This window comes from Carica papaya, chromosome 4 (assembly GCF_054855325.1).
Source record: "Carica papaya isolate Zhongbai chromosome 4, ASM5485532v1, whole genome shotgun sequence".
NCBI classification, from domain to species: Eukaryota; Viridiplantae; Streptophyta; class Magnoliopsida; order Brassicales; family Caricaceae; genus Carica; species Carica papaya.
In genome coordinates this window covers 13,010,576-13,026,847 of record NC_142312.1, presented here as the reverse complement: position 1 = coordinate 13,026,847, position 16,272 = coordinate 13,010,576, and the positions used below count along the sequence as shown (strand labels likewise).

General features: G+C 40.0%; 1 protein-coding gene across 1 annotated transcript; it reads left to right on the top strand.

Moving 5' to 3' along the window:
- Positions 1–379: 379 nt before the first annotated feature.
- LOC148266284 (subtilisin-like protease SBT2.5) lies at positions 380–1,142 on the top strand. Its single transcript, XM_088217878.1, has 3 exons — positions 380–610; positions 743–890; positions 1,001–1,142. The coding sequence occupies exons 1-3, from the start codon at positions 528–530 to the stop codon at positions 1,061–1,063; spliced, it is 294 nt and encodes a 97-aa protein (XP_088074004.1). The 5' UTR covers positions 380–527; the 3' UTR covers positions 1,064–1,142.
- The last annotated feature ends 15,130 nt before the right edge of the window (positions 1,143–16,272 follow it).

Below are 16,272 nucleotides of genomic sequence, written 5' to 3'. Positions count from 1 at the left end.
TGTGGTTAAAATATAAAATTAATAATTCCGAGAAACTTCGAGCATGGATCATTTCTGCTTCCTTGGGATATTTCATTAACTTGTAACAGCATGGTCATGTGTCCGTATATATATATATATATATATATATTTCTTTTTTATAAATAAATTATTATTCTCTAATCACAGCAATATATATATATATATATATAAATTTTTTCAATTTTGTTTCTCCACGATTCAGCCCGAAAAAAAAAATAAAAAAGAACAAGAAAATCGAAACAAAAAAGTTTGAAAACGCAATTATATATATTGATTTGTTTTTTTTTTCTTTTCTCTGTCACTGTCTCTCTTTCTTTTTTGTTTTGTTTTTCTCCCAAAAAGCATCTTTTGTTTCCGAATTGGAAATGTGGGTTTGGTGACTTTAGTGTCTATATATATAATAAGCAGGTGATGTACATAAAGGTAGAGCATGTGGCGGTGATGAAAGAAAAAAACCAAACAATCAAATAAGAACAGGTATCAGGATCGAGGAGATCAGAGCAAGAATGGGAAGCAGAAAGGGTAGAAGTGAGTTATACTTTGTTTTCATGAATTATGATCCTGAATATCAACGTCTTCGAGCCGATCGGTTAGTTCTATATGTCTTTCTTTCATCCCACATATATATACATATAATAGCATGATTAATTCATTAGGTAGAAAATGTGTTGTTAATATAAGTATAACTAATATATATATATATATGTACCATAATATATAGAACAAAGGAAGGAGCAAATGAGCTTGATTTGTATGTAAGTAAGAAGCATGATGAGGTTTTGGCCGGTGCGCTGGAGCCTGGAAGCTACAAGAAGACATCCTCTCTGGTGATTGTTGATGGATTTGCAGTAGAAATTAGTGAAGATCAGGTAATAAATATGTATATATACATCATTCCGTGTGAACGTTCAGTTTCATATGTCGTGGACGTTTGTCAAACTTAAACACTTAATTAGGTTTTGGTGTGTTATATATGCAGGCTAATGTGCTTAGATCTGCCAATGGAGTGAGACTTGTGGAGAAGAATCAAGAGCTTGCTTAGCTTAATATTATTATGCCTACCACTAATTGACTCATATTTAATCTTATAAAATTGCTTGAGGCTGCTTTCTCTCTTTAAATTCTCTCTCTCTCTCTCTCTCTCTGTATTAGCATCTCAACTATGCCTACCCACATCAAAGTTATTTTTTTATGGGTAGTATATATTATCCGTATTTTCTATAATATATATATATCTGCGTACAAAGGCAAAGAACAATTTTTTGAAATTGCATTGCAAGGTCTGAGTGGGTAAAGAAAATTCATCAATTTAGTTAAGCATTAAAGCAATTTAGAAGTTATTCATTCGTTTTCTTCAGTCATTATTAAAATGTAATTCCACATTAATCAAATAGCAACAAAAAACTGTATACACGATTAAATTACTAAGTAGGAAATTCGAATCGATACTGAAGGTATATATATGTCTACATTAACTAATTAAAAATGCAAGAGGCAAACAAATTAGTGATGTATGTGAGAGGACGATAAAAAAAGTGAGAGAGAATCTGGTACGTTGATTTTGTGTAGATAAAGACATGGATTGATGATGAGAGAGACATAATACATATGATAAGTGTGTGTGTATATATGGAGTTAAGGGGGGGAAAGATAGAGATGGTGAAATTATGAGGTTTGGTGTATGTTTCAACAGAGGCAGACCGCCCAGTGCTTGTGGGTCACGTATGCCACATGCATCGTATTTTCAATTTTGTCCCGTCCCCACTCCATTCCCGCCATTTATCTGTCTCTACTCCAAATCCTTTGTGCTTGTCCATGTCCTTGCTTTCTCCAAATTCATAATGCTAATTTATTTCTTATGATGTTTAGATGCTTGAAATTTGCTCATTTATTATTTTATATAATGCTGTATTTTTTAAAAAGTAAAATGCATTAATTTAAATTAAGTTTTACATGAATTATGGATGTAGTCTACATAAAATACAGAAATAAATACAATAACTTGAACACAACTTCAACATTTTCCTTCCAAAGGAGCAACCAAAATTCAGTAGCATTTTTTTAAAGACCATATCAGCATATTTATATCTATTACATAAAAGAGTAACTAATATGCAATTTATATTTAATTTAAATTTAATAATTTTAAAAATAATTTTGAAGCTGACTAATATCACCATGTATGGCCGACTATTGAGTTAGAAGAGTTGGGCTTGGTCTAAACTTGATTATCATTTTTTCTTTTTTAAGGTATAAGACACTTTCTTTAGAAATAATAGTTACAACAATCTGAAGGTTGATCGCTACACCTTGAATGAGTATGGTTGAAAGTTGGAATTGTAACACCCCACACTTGATATGAGGAGCAATTCCTGTTCATATTATTTTCATACAATGGGCCTACAAAATATACATATACACATATCGAAATTTATCATACAACCTAACATCTCATGTGACATATACAGTAATTATATACACAGAACATGAGGTCAAAATTTAGAGTTTAACAAAACAAAACGAAAAATTTTAAAATATGCACAAAATATACAATACAAGACATTTTTTACAGGTTCTACTAGTCTGCCAGCGGTTCTGTCTCTTCTTTCTCTTTTGAAAAATATCAGAGTAAAATTTAATGAGTTTTACAAACTTAATAAGTATTTCCGTTCTCTCAACCCATATAAGATTTAATGCAAAACACATGATATAAGACAAATATAATAGTGATGTTTAAATGCAAAATTCATTTATTATTTTCACTAATTCACCTGTTTCTGATCGAATTTCTGAATTCTCTTAAATATCATATATAATCCTCAAATATATATCTACATACTCTCGAATGTCAACCATAGCCTCAAAACATGACTACATAACCACATACATACGAAAGATCACATATACACTCGAAATGCTATTTTTAAAATTTCATCATGCGATGCCGTTTATGTCGTCATTGATGAGAGGCGATGAAACGGCCAGAAAATTTAAAATAAAATATGTGTATTAAAAATGTCAAATGCAGAAGCGAAGTCAAAATTTCGATTAACATCCCTTACACCAAAACCAAAAACGTGTTCAAAATATAAAAGATCAAACTAACTAAAGAAGAAATTCGAAAGTAAAAGCTATGAATATGACTATGGAGTCTTTAGGCGTCCCCTTCGTCGTCTTCCTGTGGAACGGGCTCGAGAACAATGTCTTCCTGATCTGAAATGATTAAATAAGGAATGAGCTACACTAGCCCAGTAAAGACATCACGATATCTCACCGTTACGGAGGTAAAGGTGGGTAGAAAACACAAAAAGACCAATGGAGCATAATTTACAGTAAATCCTTTTATCAATAATAAAACCTTTACCATCCACTTACCTCGGTGAAATTCATAAAACAATATACGAAAGCAATAACATTATCATCATCATAAAATTATATAAACTGTATAACATAATACTTATCACGCCTTTTGTAATTCAATCATTACACAACATATTTTTCCTCTTTCACCAACCTACTAGTATCCGTGGGGATCCATAGGGGCCCGCTACCCGCGAACCTTTAACATTTATAACCTGATTCCAGGGTCGTCCCCATACTCCGTCCGGTATGGGTGCCAAGACTATAAACCTCAATACCCCGTCCGGTATGAGGGTGAAACGGGTTGTCCCCATACCTCGTCCGGTATGGGTGCCAAAACAATAAACCTCAATACCCCGTCCGGTATGAGGGAGAAACGGGCCATCCCCATACCCCGTCCGGTATGGGCGCCAAAACACATAAGGTCTCCATACCCCGTCCGGTATGAGAGACCACAATCCCTGTAGGGTTCCCTACGGACTCGGTCCGTCCACCATCTCCCCAGATATCTAGTCAGGCTTATCACATTATACAATTATCAATTTACATAACCTTTCATTCCCCTTTTCCTCAGTCAGCATCATCAATTCACACACAAACAAGCAAAACAGTAATTTATGCCAAACAAGACAACATACAACATTGGTTTCTCAGTCATTCAACCCATAATCAATAAAACAGTAAAATATGCACCCGAAACTATGAAATGAAAACATCAGACCTCATACTGCATTTAAAACTGTAAAATAGGCCAAATAACAGTTAACCGATAAACACACTAGACTCGGGCTCCATTAGCGACCTTAAGCAATTTCACACATTCGTTGATTCAAGAAATACCGTTTTATCATTATTGAACTTTAATACCGTGATAGGAAATAGGGTGAGGGGTCCTTACTCGTTTCGGAGTCCGAACACGGCTCCACAGTGTGCCTACAGGCTGTCCCTAATTTTCCTTGAATTTTTTCCGGGGAACTGAAACGCACTACTAGTACCTGCACATGTTCCAAAAAATGCCAAAATTGTTTGGGCGTTACAACTCTCCCCCCCTTAAAGAAATTTGGTCCCCCAAATTTGCCTCTTACTCTTGATCGAACAGATGGGGATACTGGGCTCTAAATTTTGATTCCAGTTCCCAAGTAGCCTCCCTAGGCATGTGGTTTTGCCACACGACCTTTACAAATGATATTTTCTGGTTGCGGAGTATTCTGCTCTCTCGGTCCGTGATACCGACCGGAACTTCTTCATAAGACAAGTCCTCTTAGAGTGGAAGCGGTTCATGAGGCAAGACATGAGAAGGGTCCGGGTTGTACTTACGTAGCATAGATACGTGAAACACGTTGTGAACCCGGGAGAGCTCAGGAGGCAGTGCAAGTCTGTAGGCAGCGGTACCAATCTTGTCTAAGATTTCAAAGGGTCCAATATATCTGGGGTTTAATTTTCCCCTCCTGCCGAACCTACTAATTCCCTTGAAAGGAGTGACCTTAAGAAACACCCGGTCGCCTTTCTCAAAAGCTAGGTCTCTCCTCCGGGTATCTGCATAACTCTTCTGCCTACTCTGAGCTGTCTGAATGTTCTTCTTGATTTTAACTATCTTGGACGTGGTTTCCTCTACCAACTTCGGGCCGAACAATCTTCTATCGCCCACTTCCTCCCAACAAATCGGTGACCTGCACGGGCGCCCATATAGCGCCTTATATGGAGCCATGCCGATACTTGCTTGGTAGCTGTTGTTGTAGGCAAACTCTATCAGAGGTAGATGGTCGTCCCAATGGCCCCCGGAGTCAAGGACACGAGCTCGGAGCATATCCTCAAGCGTACGAATTGTCCTCTCTGATTGTCCATCAGTTTGGGGGTGGAAGGCAGTACTAAGAGACAGCTTTGTTCCCATAGCTTGCTGGAAACTATTCCAAAACCGAGAAGTGAATTTGGGGTCCCTATCGGATACCACTGTCACTAGGACTCCATGCAGTCTGACTATCTCCCGGATATACATTCTTGCCAACTTGTCCAAAGAATCAGTTATTCTGATGGCCAGGAAGTGGGAAGACTTAGTGAGTCGGTCAATAATTACCCATATAGCATCATGTCCTGATCGTGCCTTGGGTAGTCCCGATACGAAGTCCATGGTGATATGTTCCCACTTCCACTCTGGAATCGGTAAAGGCTGAAGTAACCCACCTGGGCGTTGATGTTCTGTTTTGACCTGCTGACATACCAAGCACTTAGATACAAAGTCGGCTATATCTCTCTTCATCCCATTCCACCAGAACCGAGGTCGCATAGTTTGGTACATTTTTGTACTTCCTGGATGCATGGCAAACCTTGAACTATGGGACTCCGTCATGATGTCTCTTTTTAACTCACTATAGTCTGGGACACACACTCTGTCCTTGAAACAAATCAATCCGTCGGCAGAGATCTAAAATTCTGAACTCACTCCCTGTTCTGCATCCTTCTTGCGGGTTACTAGGGCAGGGTCAACGGACTGGGCTTCTTTTATTCTTTGGATTAACTTGGGTTGGACTGCTAGGTGGCCCAAACATGTGGCCCTCTTCAGATCTTGCAATTGAACCTGCTGCGTGGCCCCAATTGACCTGCATTCTGAAACCATCAAATGGGCTAGGGTGCCTGCACTTTTCCTGCTGAGGGCATCGGCTACTACATTGCCCTTACCTGGATGGTATAGGATGTCACAATCATAGTCCTTGAGGAGTTCCATCCACCTTCTCTGACGCATGTTGAGATCCTTCTGAGTGAAGATGTGCTTCAAACTCTTATGATCGGTATAGATCTGAAAGGTCTCTCCATATAAATAATGGCGCCAGGTTTTCAAGGCGTGTATGATTGCGGCAAGCTCCAAGTCATGGGTAGGATAGTTCTTCTCATGATTCTTTAGCTGTCTAGACCCATATGCTATAACCTTTCCATGCTGCATCAGGACACAACCCAGGCCCAGATAGGAGGCATCACTATAAACTGTATACCCTCCTGATCCATTCGGTAGAGCCAGCATGGGTGCAGTAGTCAGTCACTTCTTCAATTCTGAAAAACTCCTTTTGCAGTCCTCATTCCATTCAAACTTTGCATTCTTCTTTGTGAGTCGGGTTAGAGGAGCTGCTAGACTAGAGAACCCTTCGACAAACCGGTAGTAATAACTTGCCATCCCCAGGAAGCTGTGAATTTCCTTAACTGTCGTCAGCCTTTCCCAACCAAGTACCGCTTCAACCTTTTCGGGGTTCACTGATACCCCTTCATTCGATATAACATGTCCTAGGAAGGCGGTTTGCTCGAGCCAAAATCCACACTTGCTCAACTTTGCATACAACTTTTTTTCCCTGAGGACCTGCAGGACTTGGGCAAGATGATGAGCATGTTCTTCTCTACTTTTTGAGTAGACTAAGATATCATCGATGAACACGATGACAAATTGATCCAAGAACTCTATGAAGATCCTGTTCATTAGATCCATAAAGATGGTCGGGGCGTTGGTTAGCCCAAACGGCATGACCAGGAACTCATAGTGTCCGTACCTGGTTCGGAATGCCGTCTTGGGGATGTCTTCTGTTCTTACCTTTACCTGATGATAACCTGATCGTAGATCTATTTTAGAAAAGACCCGAGCACCCTGCAACTGATCGAAAAGGTCATCAATCCGGGGAAGAGGATATTTGTTCTTAATTGTTACCTTATTTATCCTTCTGTAATCAATGCACAGTCTCAACGTTCTATCTCCCTTCCTTGCAAAAGTAACCCCGGCACCCCAAGGGGAAACACTGTGTCTAATGAAACCACTGTCTTGTAACTCAGTGATATGTTTTCTTAGTTCTTCCATCTCGATGCGGCTCATTCGGTAAGGAGCAACCGAGATGGGCTGGGTACCTGGCTGTAAGTCTATGGTGAACTCGACCTCTCTGTCCACTGGTAGACAGGGCAGTTCATCTGGAAATACGTCTGAAAAGTCTCGGACTACTGGAATCTCTTGGATACAAACTTCTTTCTTGGGTTTACCTAGTTAGAGAAAATACAAGATTAAGGCACTGGGAATTAAGGAAAACTTGCCATCAGGGGAAATCAGTACTGAATGATTTTATTAACTTGTAAATGGCTCCTCGTTGGGAGGATTAAATACAATCTTTTTGTTAAAGCAGTCTATGGTGGCGTGATACGCCGCTAGCCAATCCATTCCTAGGATTACATCAAAATCCCCCGTGTCTAACCCTATCAGGTCTACCCTCAATTTTCTATCTGCTATCTCCACGGCACATGCCCTGTAGATAACCTTTCCTAGCAATGTCTCCCCCCCAGCGGTAGATACAAGCAATAATGAATCAAGTCTATCAGATGGTACACAAATTTTGGAAGCAAGAACATGTGAAACAAAAGAATGTGATGCACCAGTGTCAAAAAAAACATGAGCAATGTGGCCAGAGATAGTATACATACCATGTACCACGTCCGGGTCTGCATCGACATCCTTCTGGGTAAGGTTGTAAACTCTTCCCTGGATTGGAGGCCTTCTTTGATTCTAGTTCCTCGGGCATTCCCTTGCATAGTGCTGGGCGCTGCGGCATATGCGACAAGTGTTGCTGAGGCGGTAGCAGGGTCGGTCCCCGTGATCCCTGCCGCAGTACTAGCAGATCTTCCCACGTGTTGCCCCCGTAGCATGAGGAGGGGCCTGGATGGCGGTTCTGGGCCTTTTACTGGGTTGGACAGGCATGGTAGGTGTTGGCCTGCGGAGCGGGGCTGAGGGTCAGGAACTCCCCGCTAGCTGAGGGTGGGTGTCGAAGCTCCTTTCAATGATCTGCGCTTTTGCCAGGACTGTTGAATATGTCTCGAGCTCCATTACCAGTAAGTGCTGTCTGATCTCCGGGCGGAGACCCCACTGGAATTTCCTGGCCTTTCGGCCCTCATCCATCAATGTCTCCGGGGCATGTCGGCCCAACTCCAGGAACTTACGGGCATACTCCGACACTGTCATGTTTCCCTGGACCAATTGAGCAAACTCTATTTCCTTTAGGTGTTGGATGTGTTTAGGGAGATACTCCACGTGGAAGGCCGCTAAGAACTGCTCCCAAGTAGCTGGTGTAGGCAGGGTGGTCCGCTTGAGCTCCCACCAGCGTACTGCTTCCCCTACCAGCATGTAGGTGGCAATGGCAGCCCTCTGCTCAGGAACTACTTCCAAGGTCTCGAAAGCTCTCTCAGTCTCTGCCAGCCAGTATTGGGCCTCTTCAAAAGAGGATCCCCCTGCAAAAGTAGAAGGGTTCAGTCTTCTGTACCTCTCTATGAAGCTGGGGTCGATCAAGGAATGAGCGGGGTCCCGAGGTAGAGGGACTGGGGCCGGCTGAGGGTGAACTGGGGGACCCTGTGGTGGCACCTGCTGATGTGGTGGGGGTACTGGAATGTGCTGTGGCGGCGCCTGGTGGTACCGTGGCTGTGGTACCGGGTCGTACTGCGGCTGTGGTGCCGGGTGGTACTGTGGAGGAGCAGGCTCCTGCCGGGGTGGCTCGGGATCAGCCTGCTGTAGCGGGGGCTCAACCTGCGATAACGGAGGAGGTCCGGGTAACTCCCTTCTCTCCTCTCACCTTTGCTAGGCAGCTACGAGAGCTTCCACCATCTCAAATAGTCTGTCTAAATCCTTATCTTAGGCCGCTCGGTTTAGTGGGGGCCTTCCTCTCCTCATTTTCGTGTACCTGCATTCACAAGGAATGGTTGAGTAACGATATATCGGTGATTATTTATCTAAGGCGCTATTGTGTAAGGGATGGGTCCGAGGAAATGCGGCTCTGATACAAATTGAAACGACCCGGAAATTTAAAATGAAATATGTGTATTAAAAATGTCAAATGCGGAAGCGAAGTCAAAATTTCGATTAACATCCCTTACACTAAAACCAAAAACGTGCTCAAAATATAAAAGATCAAACTAACTAAAGAAGAAATTCGAAAGTAAAAGCTATGAATATGACTATGGAGTCTTTAGGCGTCCCCTTCGTCGTCTTCCTGCGGAACGGGCTCGGGAACAATGTCTTCCTGATCTGAAATGATTAAATAAGGAATGAGCTATACTAGCCCAATAAAGACATCACGATATCTCACCGTCACGGAGGTAAAGGTGGGTAGAAAACACAAAAAGACCAATGGAGCATAATTTACAACAAATCCTTTTATCAATAATAAAACCTTTACCATCCACTTACCTCGGTGAAATTCATAAAACAATATACGAAAGCAATAACATTATCATCATCATGAAATTATATAAACTGTATAACATAATACTTATCACGCCTTTTGTAATTCAATTATTACACAACATATTTTTCCTCTTTCACCAGCCTACTAGTATCCGTGGGGATCCATAGGGGTCCCGCTACCCGCGAACCTTTAACATTTACAACCTGATTCCAGGGCCGTCCCCATACCCCGTCCGGTATGGGCGCCAATACTATAAACCTCAATACCCCGTCCGGTATGAGGGTGAAACGGGCCGTCCCCATACCCCGTCCGGTATGGGTGCCAAAACAATAAACCTCAATACCCCTTCCGGTATGAGGGTGAAACGGGCCGTCCCCATACCCCGTCCGGTATGGGCGCCAAAACACATAAGGTCTCCATACCCCGTCCGGTATGAGAGACCACAATCCCGGTAGGGTTTCCTACGGATCCGGTCCGTCCACCATCTCCCAGGATATCTAGTCAGGCTGATCACATTATACAATTATCAATTTACATAACCTTTCATTCCCCTTTTCCTCAGTCAGCATCATCAATTCACACACAAACAAGCAAAACAGTAATTTACGCCAAACAAGACAACATACAGCATCGGTTTCTCAGTCATTCAACCCATAATCAATAAAACAGTAAAATATGCACCGAAAACTATGAAATGAAAACATCAGACCTCATACTGCATTTAAAACTGTAAAATAGGCCAAATAACAATTAACTGACAAACACACTAGACTCGGGCTCCATTAGCGACCTTAAGCAATTTCACACATTCGTTGATTTAAGAAATACCGTTTTATCATTATTGAACTTTAATACCGTGATAGGAAATAGGGTGAGGGGTCCTTACTCGTTTCGGGGTCCGAACACGGCTCCACAGTGCGCCTACAGGCTGTCCCTAATTTTTCCTGAATTTTTTCCGGGGAACTGAAACGCACTACTAGTACCTGCACGTGTTCCAAAAAATGCCCAAATTGTTTGGTCGTTACAGGCGAAATGGATCCTTTCATCGCATAGATAGCACATACACACACACAAATCTCACAATAGTCACAACATGTACGTTTGCTAGGTGACATACACTCACAAACACCTATTCACGTTTGGACTAGGTTTCAAACTCTATCCATGTGTAGGTTCACCATGCCCGCTAAACTTCAGCTATACACACACACTCTTCTCCTCGATTCAGACTAAACGAAAAGGGTATTTAGGATCCATACCCTAATCACTCACATTCTCTCATTTCTGATTTCTTATTTGTTTTACTTTCATTCTATTTTCTCCGAAATTTTATTTAACTGATCGCTTCACAACCATAATCATTCATTTTCCTTTCTATTTTTTATTTCCTTATATTATTTTATTTCCTTATATTATTTTATTTTATTTTTCAACTTTCCACTTAACTAGGAATTTTTTTAAATTTTAAATTCATTTCTCATCATAGTCCAAGTATTCTTCATTCTTTGAGTTTGTTTTCTGGTTTCGTCTTCTCATAATTTCTAATAGATTAGGTTCATTGGTTATAGGTTCGGGTTTTGTTCTTCGTCAAAACTTGGGTCAGTATTCGTTCAAATTTTAAAATACAGATAAATTAATAAAATACATATAAATTTCAAATTTCGAATCTAGGTTCAGAATCAGAAATACTTACACGATAGTCTTCTCGGATCTGCCTGAACGTCCTAATTCTCTGTACACGCACGATACAAATTAATTAATATAATTTAAGTATTAAAAAAAATTAATTTAATAGAATTTTATAGTTTTCAATGACAACCCAACGAAAAATTCCAAAAACATCGGGATCCGTACCCAGGGAAGACCTTTCAGTTTTCCATTCGGCGGATCAAATTTTTGTACTCGAGGAAGACTTTTTAGCTTCCCGAACAGTGAACCAGAATACTAAAAGGGTGAATCCAGTCTTCATTTCTAAGGAAGGCCCCTCAGCTTCCATTGGTGGACCGATTTCCCACTCCCGAGGAAGGCTCCTCGGTTCTCGCACAGGTAGGTGGCCAGGCCGAGCTCGCGCAGCCAACCTGACACCCGACCACTGCTCCCCCGCTACTCAACAGCCACCAAAAACATAAAAACATGCTTTACCTTTTCGACATGAGGCAATTCGACCTCGGTTTAGCTCCCGGTGATTTTTTCTTGGCCACCTCGCAGCTCCCTAGCTTACTTGAGATTCGGATGATGATTTTTAAACCTACAAATTGATTAATGTAAAATAGAAAAGGATTGAAAGAGAATAGAGGAAGAAAAATGAAAAAATAAAATCTTCTTAGCTTCCTTGCGTTAGTCTCCGTCGTTGCAAGACGTCTTAGCCGATTCTTCTTCCTCTTTTTTTTTTCTGCTCGGGTTCCACCACTCTCCTGCCTCCACCTCTCTCTCCTCTTCTTTTTTTCTTCCCTTGCGGTGGCCATTATTGGCTCCCTTCTCCTTCCTGCTCGGCCACTTTTCTTTTCTTCTCTTCTTTTTTTCCTCCTTCATCTCTCCTTTTTCGGCCTCCCTCCTCTTTTTCGCTCATTCTTTCTTCCTCTCGCCTTCCCTCCGCACGACAGCCTCCTATCTTCCCTCCTACTCGATTGGCTCACCTTTTTCTCTCATCATCTCTCTTTTTCAGCTACCCACCCAAATGAAAAGAAACCCTAAACTTTTCTTTTTTATACCCGTCCTCCTAACCATTGGATCTCACTGACTTGATCTGGACCATCTGTTTTCCATTAAATCTCATCTATTTGATCTCCTCAGACATTTCGATCAGGACGTCTGTTCCCTATTTCTTTTTACCCCATTCCACTTTCACTTATTTACACTTTCACCCTCGTTTTTTCTTATTTGTTTTCATTTAAAACTCCCAAAATTAATAACATCCTTTCATTTAAATCCAATTCCCAGTTTTTTATTCATTTTTTACAAATAAAATGGGTGTATGTCATAATTCTCCCCTTCTTACAAAAATTTGGTCCTTTAAATTTGATATGTCTCTAAAGTATGTGAGGAAATCGAGCTCGTATCGAGTCTTCAGTCTCCCAAGTAGCTTTCGCTGGCAAATAATATCATCAAAGTACCTTGACTATCGGAATAATCTTTTTCCTCAATACTTGCTTTTGTTTATCTAATATGTTTATGGGCATCTCCTGATAAGACATATCTTCCTCACTAGGAATCTCTTCATACTGAATTATATGCGAAGGATCAGGATGATACTTACGTAACATGGATACATGAAATACATCATGGACGTTAGCCAACTCTGGTGGCAAAGCCAATCGGTAAGCAGTAGTTCCAATTCTCTCCAGTATTTCAAACGGTCCAATGAAGTGATGGCTCAATTTGCCTTTCTGTCCAAATCTCATAAGACCCTTTATTGGTGACATCTTAAAAAATACATGATCCCCTATCTCAAATTCCAAACCCCTTTTACGGTGGTCTGCATAACTCTTCTGTTTACTTTAGGTGGTTTGAAGATTTTTCTTGATTAGGACAATATTTGATGTAGTTTCTTCGACTAATTTGGGTCCAATTAATTTCTTGTCTCCAATCTCTTCCCAGCATACAGGAGATCTACAAGGTCTACCATAAAGTACTTCATATAGAGCTGCACTAATACTGGACTATTAGTTGTTGTTATAGACAAATTCAATCAATGGTATATGGTCGTCCAAATTTTCTCCCATCTTTAGTGCACAAGCCCTAAGCATATCTTCTAATATCTGAATGGTTCTTTCCATTTGGCCATCCATTTGTGGGTGAAATGTTGTACTGAAAAATAAGGTGGTGCTTAAAGCTTGCTGAAGTCTTGTCCAAAACCTAAATGTGAAACGAGCAACTCGATCTAAAACTACTGATATCGGAATTCCATGAAGTCTAATAACTTCCTTAATATATAACTTGACAATTTTATCTAAGGAATCTTTTGCTTTTATTGGTAGAAAATGAGTTTTCATTAATCGGTCCACTATCACCCAAATAGTATCATGGTTTTAATTTGGTTCTAGGCAAACCCATTACAAAGTCCATAGTGATGTGTTCTCACTTTCATTCTGGGATTGGTAGAGGTCGGAGCAATACCCCTGGCTTTTGATGTCTGGCTTTAATCATTTGACAGGTAAGACATTTACTAACAAATTCAAAGATATCTTTCTTCATCCCATTCCACCAATACTAAAGTCACAAATTTCGACACATTTTGGCGATGCTTGGGTGTATGGTAAATATAGAATTATGTGCTTTCTCTAATATGAGTCTCTTCAAATTATGGTCATCAGGAACGCACAATCTTCCTCTAAATCGAAGTAACCCATCATTGTGAACTTTGAAGCTAGGTCTTAAACTTTAATCAGCTTCTTTCTTCAAGGTTCCTATAGCAGAGTCAGTTTCTTGAGCATCTTTAATTTTCTGAATCAATACTAGCTCGATTCTCAAGCTGACTATATATATTCTCTATTTGTGAACACCCTATTGTAATTCTTATAAGGTTTATAGAGTCTTGTATTTAGAAGCTACTAGTTATGCAATCATGTTGAAGGTGTTGCGACCCAATGTATCAGCCACCACATTTCTTTTCCGTAGTTAGTAGGATATCTTGCAATCGTAGTCCTTAAGAAAATCCATCCATCTACGCTAGTGCATGTTCAGTTCCCTCTGCATTAAGAGATATTTAAAACTTTTGTGATCAATATAAATCTCAAATGTCTCTCTGTACAGATAATGACGTCAGATCTTAATGGCATGTATAATTGTAGCTAATTTCAAGTCATGAGTCAGGTAATTTCATTCATGGTTCTTCAATTATCTTGACCTGTAAGCGATGACTCTATGATTTTGCATTAACACACATCCTAAACCCTGGCCTGACGCGTCAGTATACACTACATAACCCCCTTATCCACTTATAGGGTTAATACTAAAGCTGTCACAAGTCGATTTTTGAGTTTTATGAAGCTATTCTCACAGTCTAGGGTCCATTCAAACTTAATATTTTTCTTTGTAAACTGGGTAAGAGGGGTTACAATCTTAGAGAATCCCTTCATAAATCGGCGGTAGTACCCAGCCATACCTAGAAATTTATGAACACCTTTCACAGTAGTGGGATATTTTAATCCTATGATAGCCTCAACTTTTGCCAGATCCACAGGTACTCCGTCTTTTGAAACCACATGTCCTAAAAAAGTGATCTATTCAAGCTAGAATGCACACTTACTTCATTTCACATATAACCTCTCTTTCCTAAGAGTTTCAAGAACTCGTCTCAAGTGTTCTATATGTTCCTCTCAACTTTTTAAATAAATCAATATATCATCAATAAATATAATAACAAACTGATCTAACCAGGGCTCAAATATCTGATTCCTCATATCCATAAATACTGTCAGGGCATTTGTCAACCCAAAAGGTAGGACTAAGAACTCGTAATGGCCATATCTGATTCTAAAGGCAGTTTTTGAAATATCTTCGAGTTTAATTTTTACCTGATGTTAACTGAATTGTAAATCAATCTTGGAAAAGATTTAGGTCCCCTACAATTGATTAAAAAGATCATCAATCCTGGGCAAAGGATATTTGTTCTTGATAGTGACCCACTTGAGTTCTCTGTAATCAATACACATTTGTTTGGTTCCATCTTTCTTTTTGGCAAATATCATAGGAGCCCCAAGAAGAGACACTAGAGCGAATGAATCTTTTCTCTCGGAGTTCTGTTAATTGTTTCTTTAATTGTTCCATTTTAACATAAATAGGTTGAGTGCCTGGTTATCAATCAATAGAGAATTTTATTTCACGATCGGGGGGTAACCTTAGAAGTTCCTCAGGAAATACATCTGCGTACTCTCGAACCACCAACACATCATAAAAATCAATCTCCTTATTTTTATCACCTACCACGTCAACCTCTACATGTTAGGTTTAATAAGTTGTACAACTTAAATAACTATAATATATTGTAAATGGCACCATTCAATTACGAAGTAAAAGTCTCTTCATTATGAATATTAAATACAACCTTTTTGTTACGACAGTCTAAAGTCGCATAGTGAGTTGCTAGCCAATCCATTCTTATAATTACCACAAAATCCCCTACATATAAAAGTACTAGGTTTATCTTTAGTTCCCTACTAGCTATTTCTAATTGACAATTTTTATAGATAACATCATAAAGTAATACACCCGCACCTGGTGTAGATATCATCAAAATATGCTTCAAATAAACAGGTGTAACACTCAATTGTAGTGCAAAGTGTGTGATACGAATAACTGTGTGGGACCATGATCTATTAACACCCTGGCTAAGTTCTTAGAGACAGGATACTTACCTTGGACGACGTCTGGATTTGCTTCAGCATCAGATGCAGTAAGGATGTACACTCATCCCCATCTTGGAGCTTATGTTTGTTCCATCATAAATGAGCAGTTGCGAATCAGATGTTGTTGTCTACCACACTTGAAATAGGATTGAGTGACACGATGACACAGCTAATTACCATGATTCTTTCCACAAGTACGGCAAGTTAGTGCCTTACCAAGAGCTAATGATGGTCTAGGAGATATCTCTATTACCATTCTGGACCTCTTATCTTGTGAACCAAACCCTAGAGTTGGCCTTCTCGGAGGCACAAGGGCTCTAGAACTGTTTACTCCTAAGGATGAACCC

Coding starts and splice junctions, on each gene's coding strand:
- LOC148266284 (XM_088217878.1), top strand. CDS start 528: ATGGGAAGCAGAAAGGGTAGAAGTGAGTTATACTTTGTTTTCATGAAT. Junction 611..742: donor CAACGTCTTCGAGCCGATCG/GTTAGTTCTATA, acceptor CATAATATATAG/AACAAAGGAAGGAGCAAATG. Junction 891..1,000: donor TAGAAATTAGTGAAGATCAG/GTAATAAATATG, acceptor TTATATATGCAG/GCTAATGTGCTTAGATCTGC.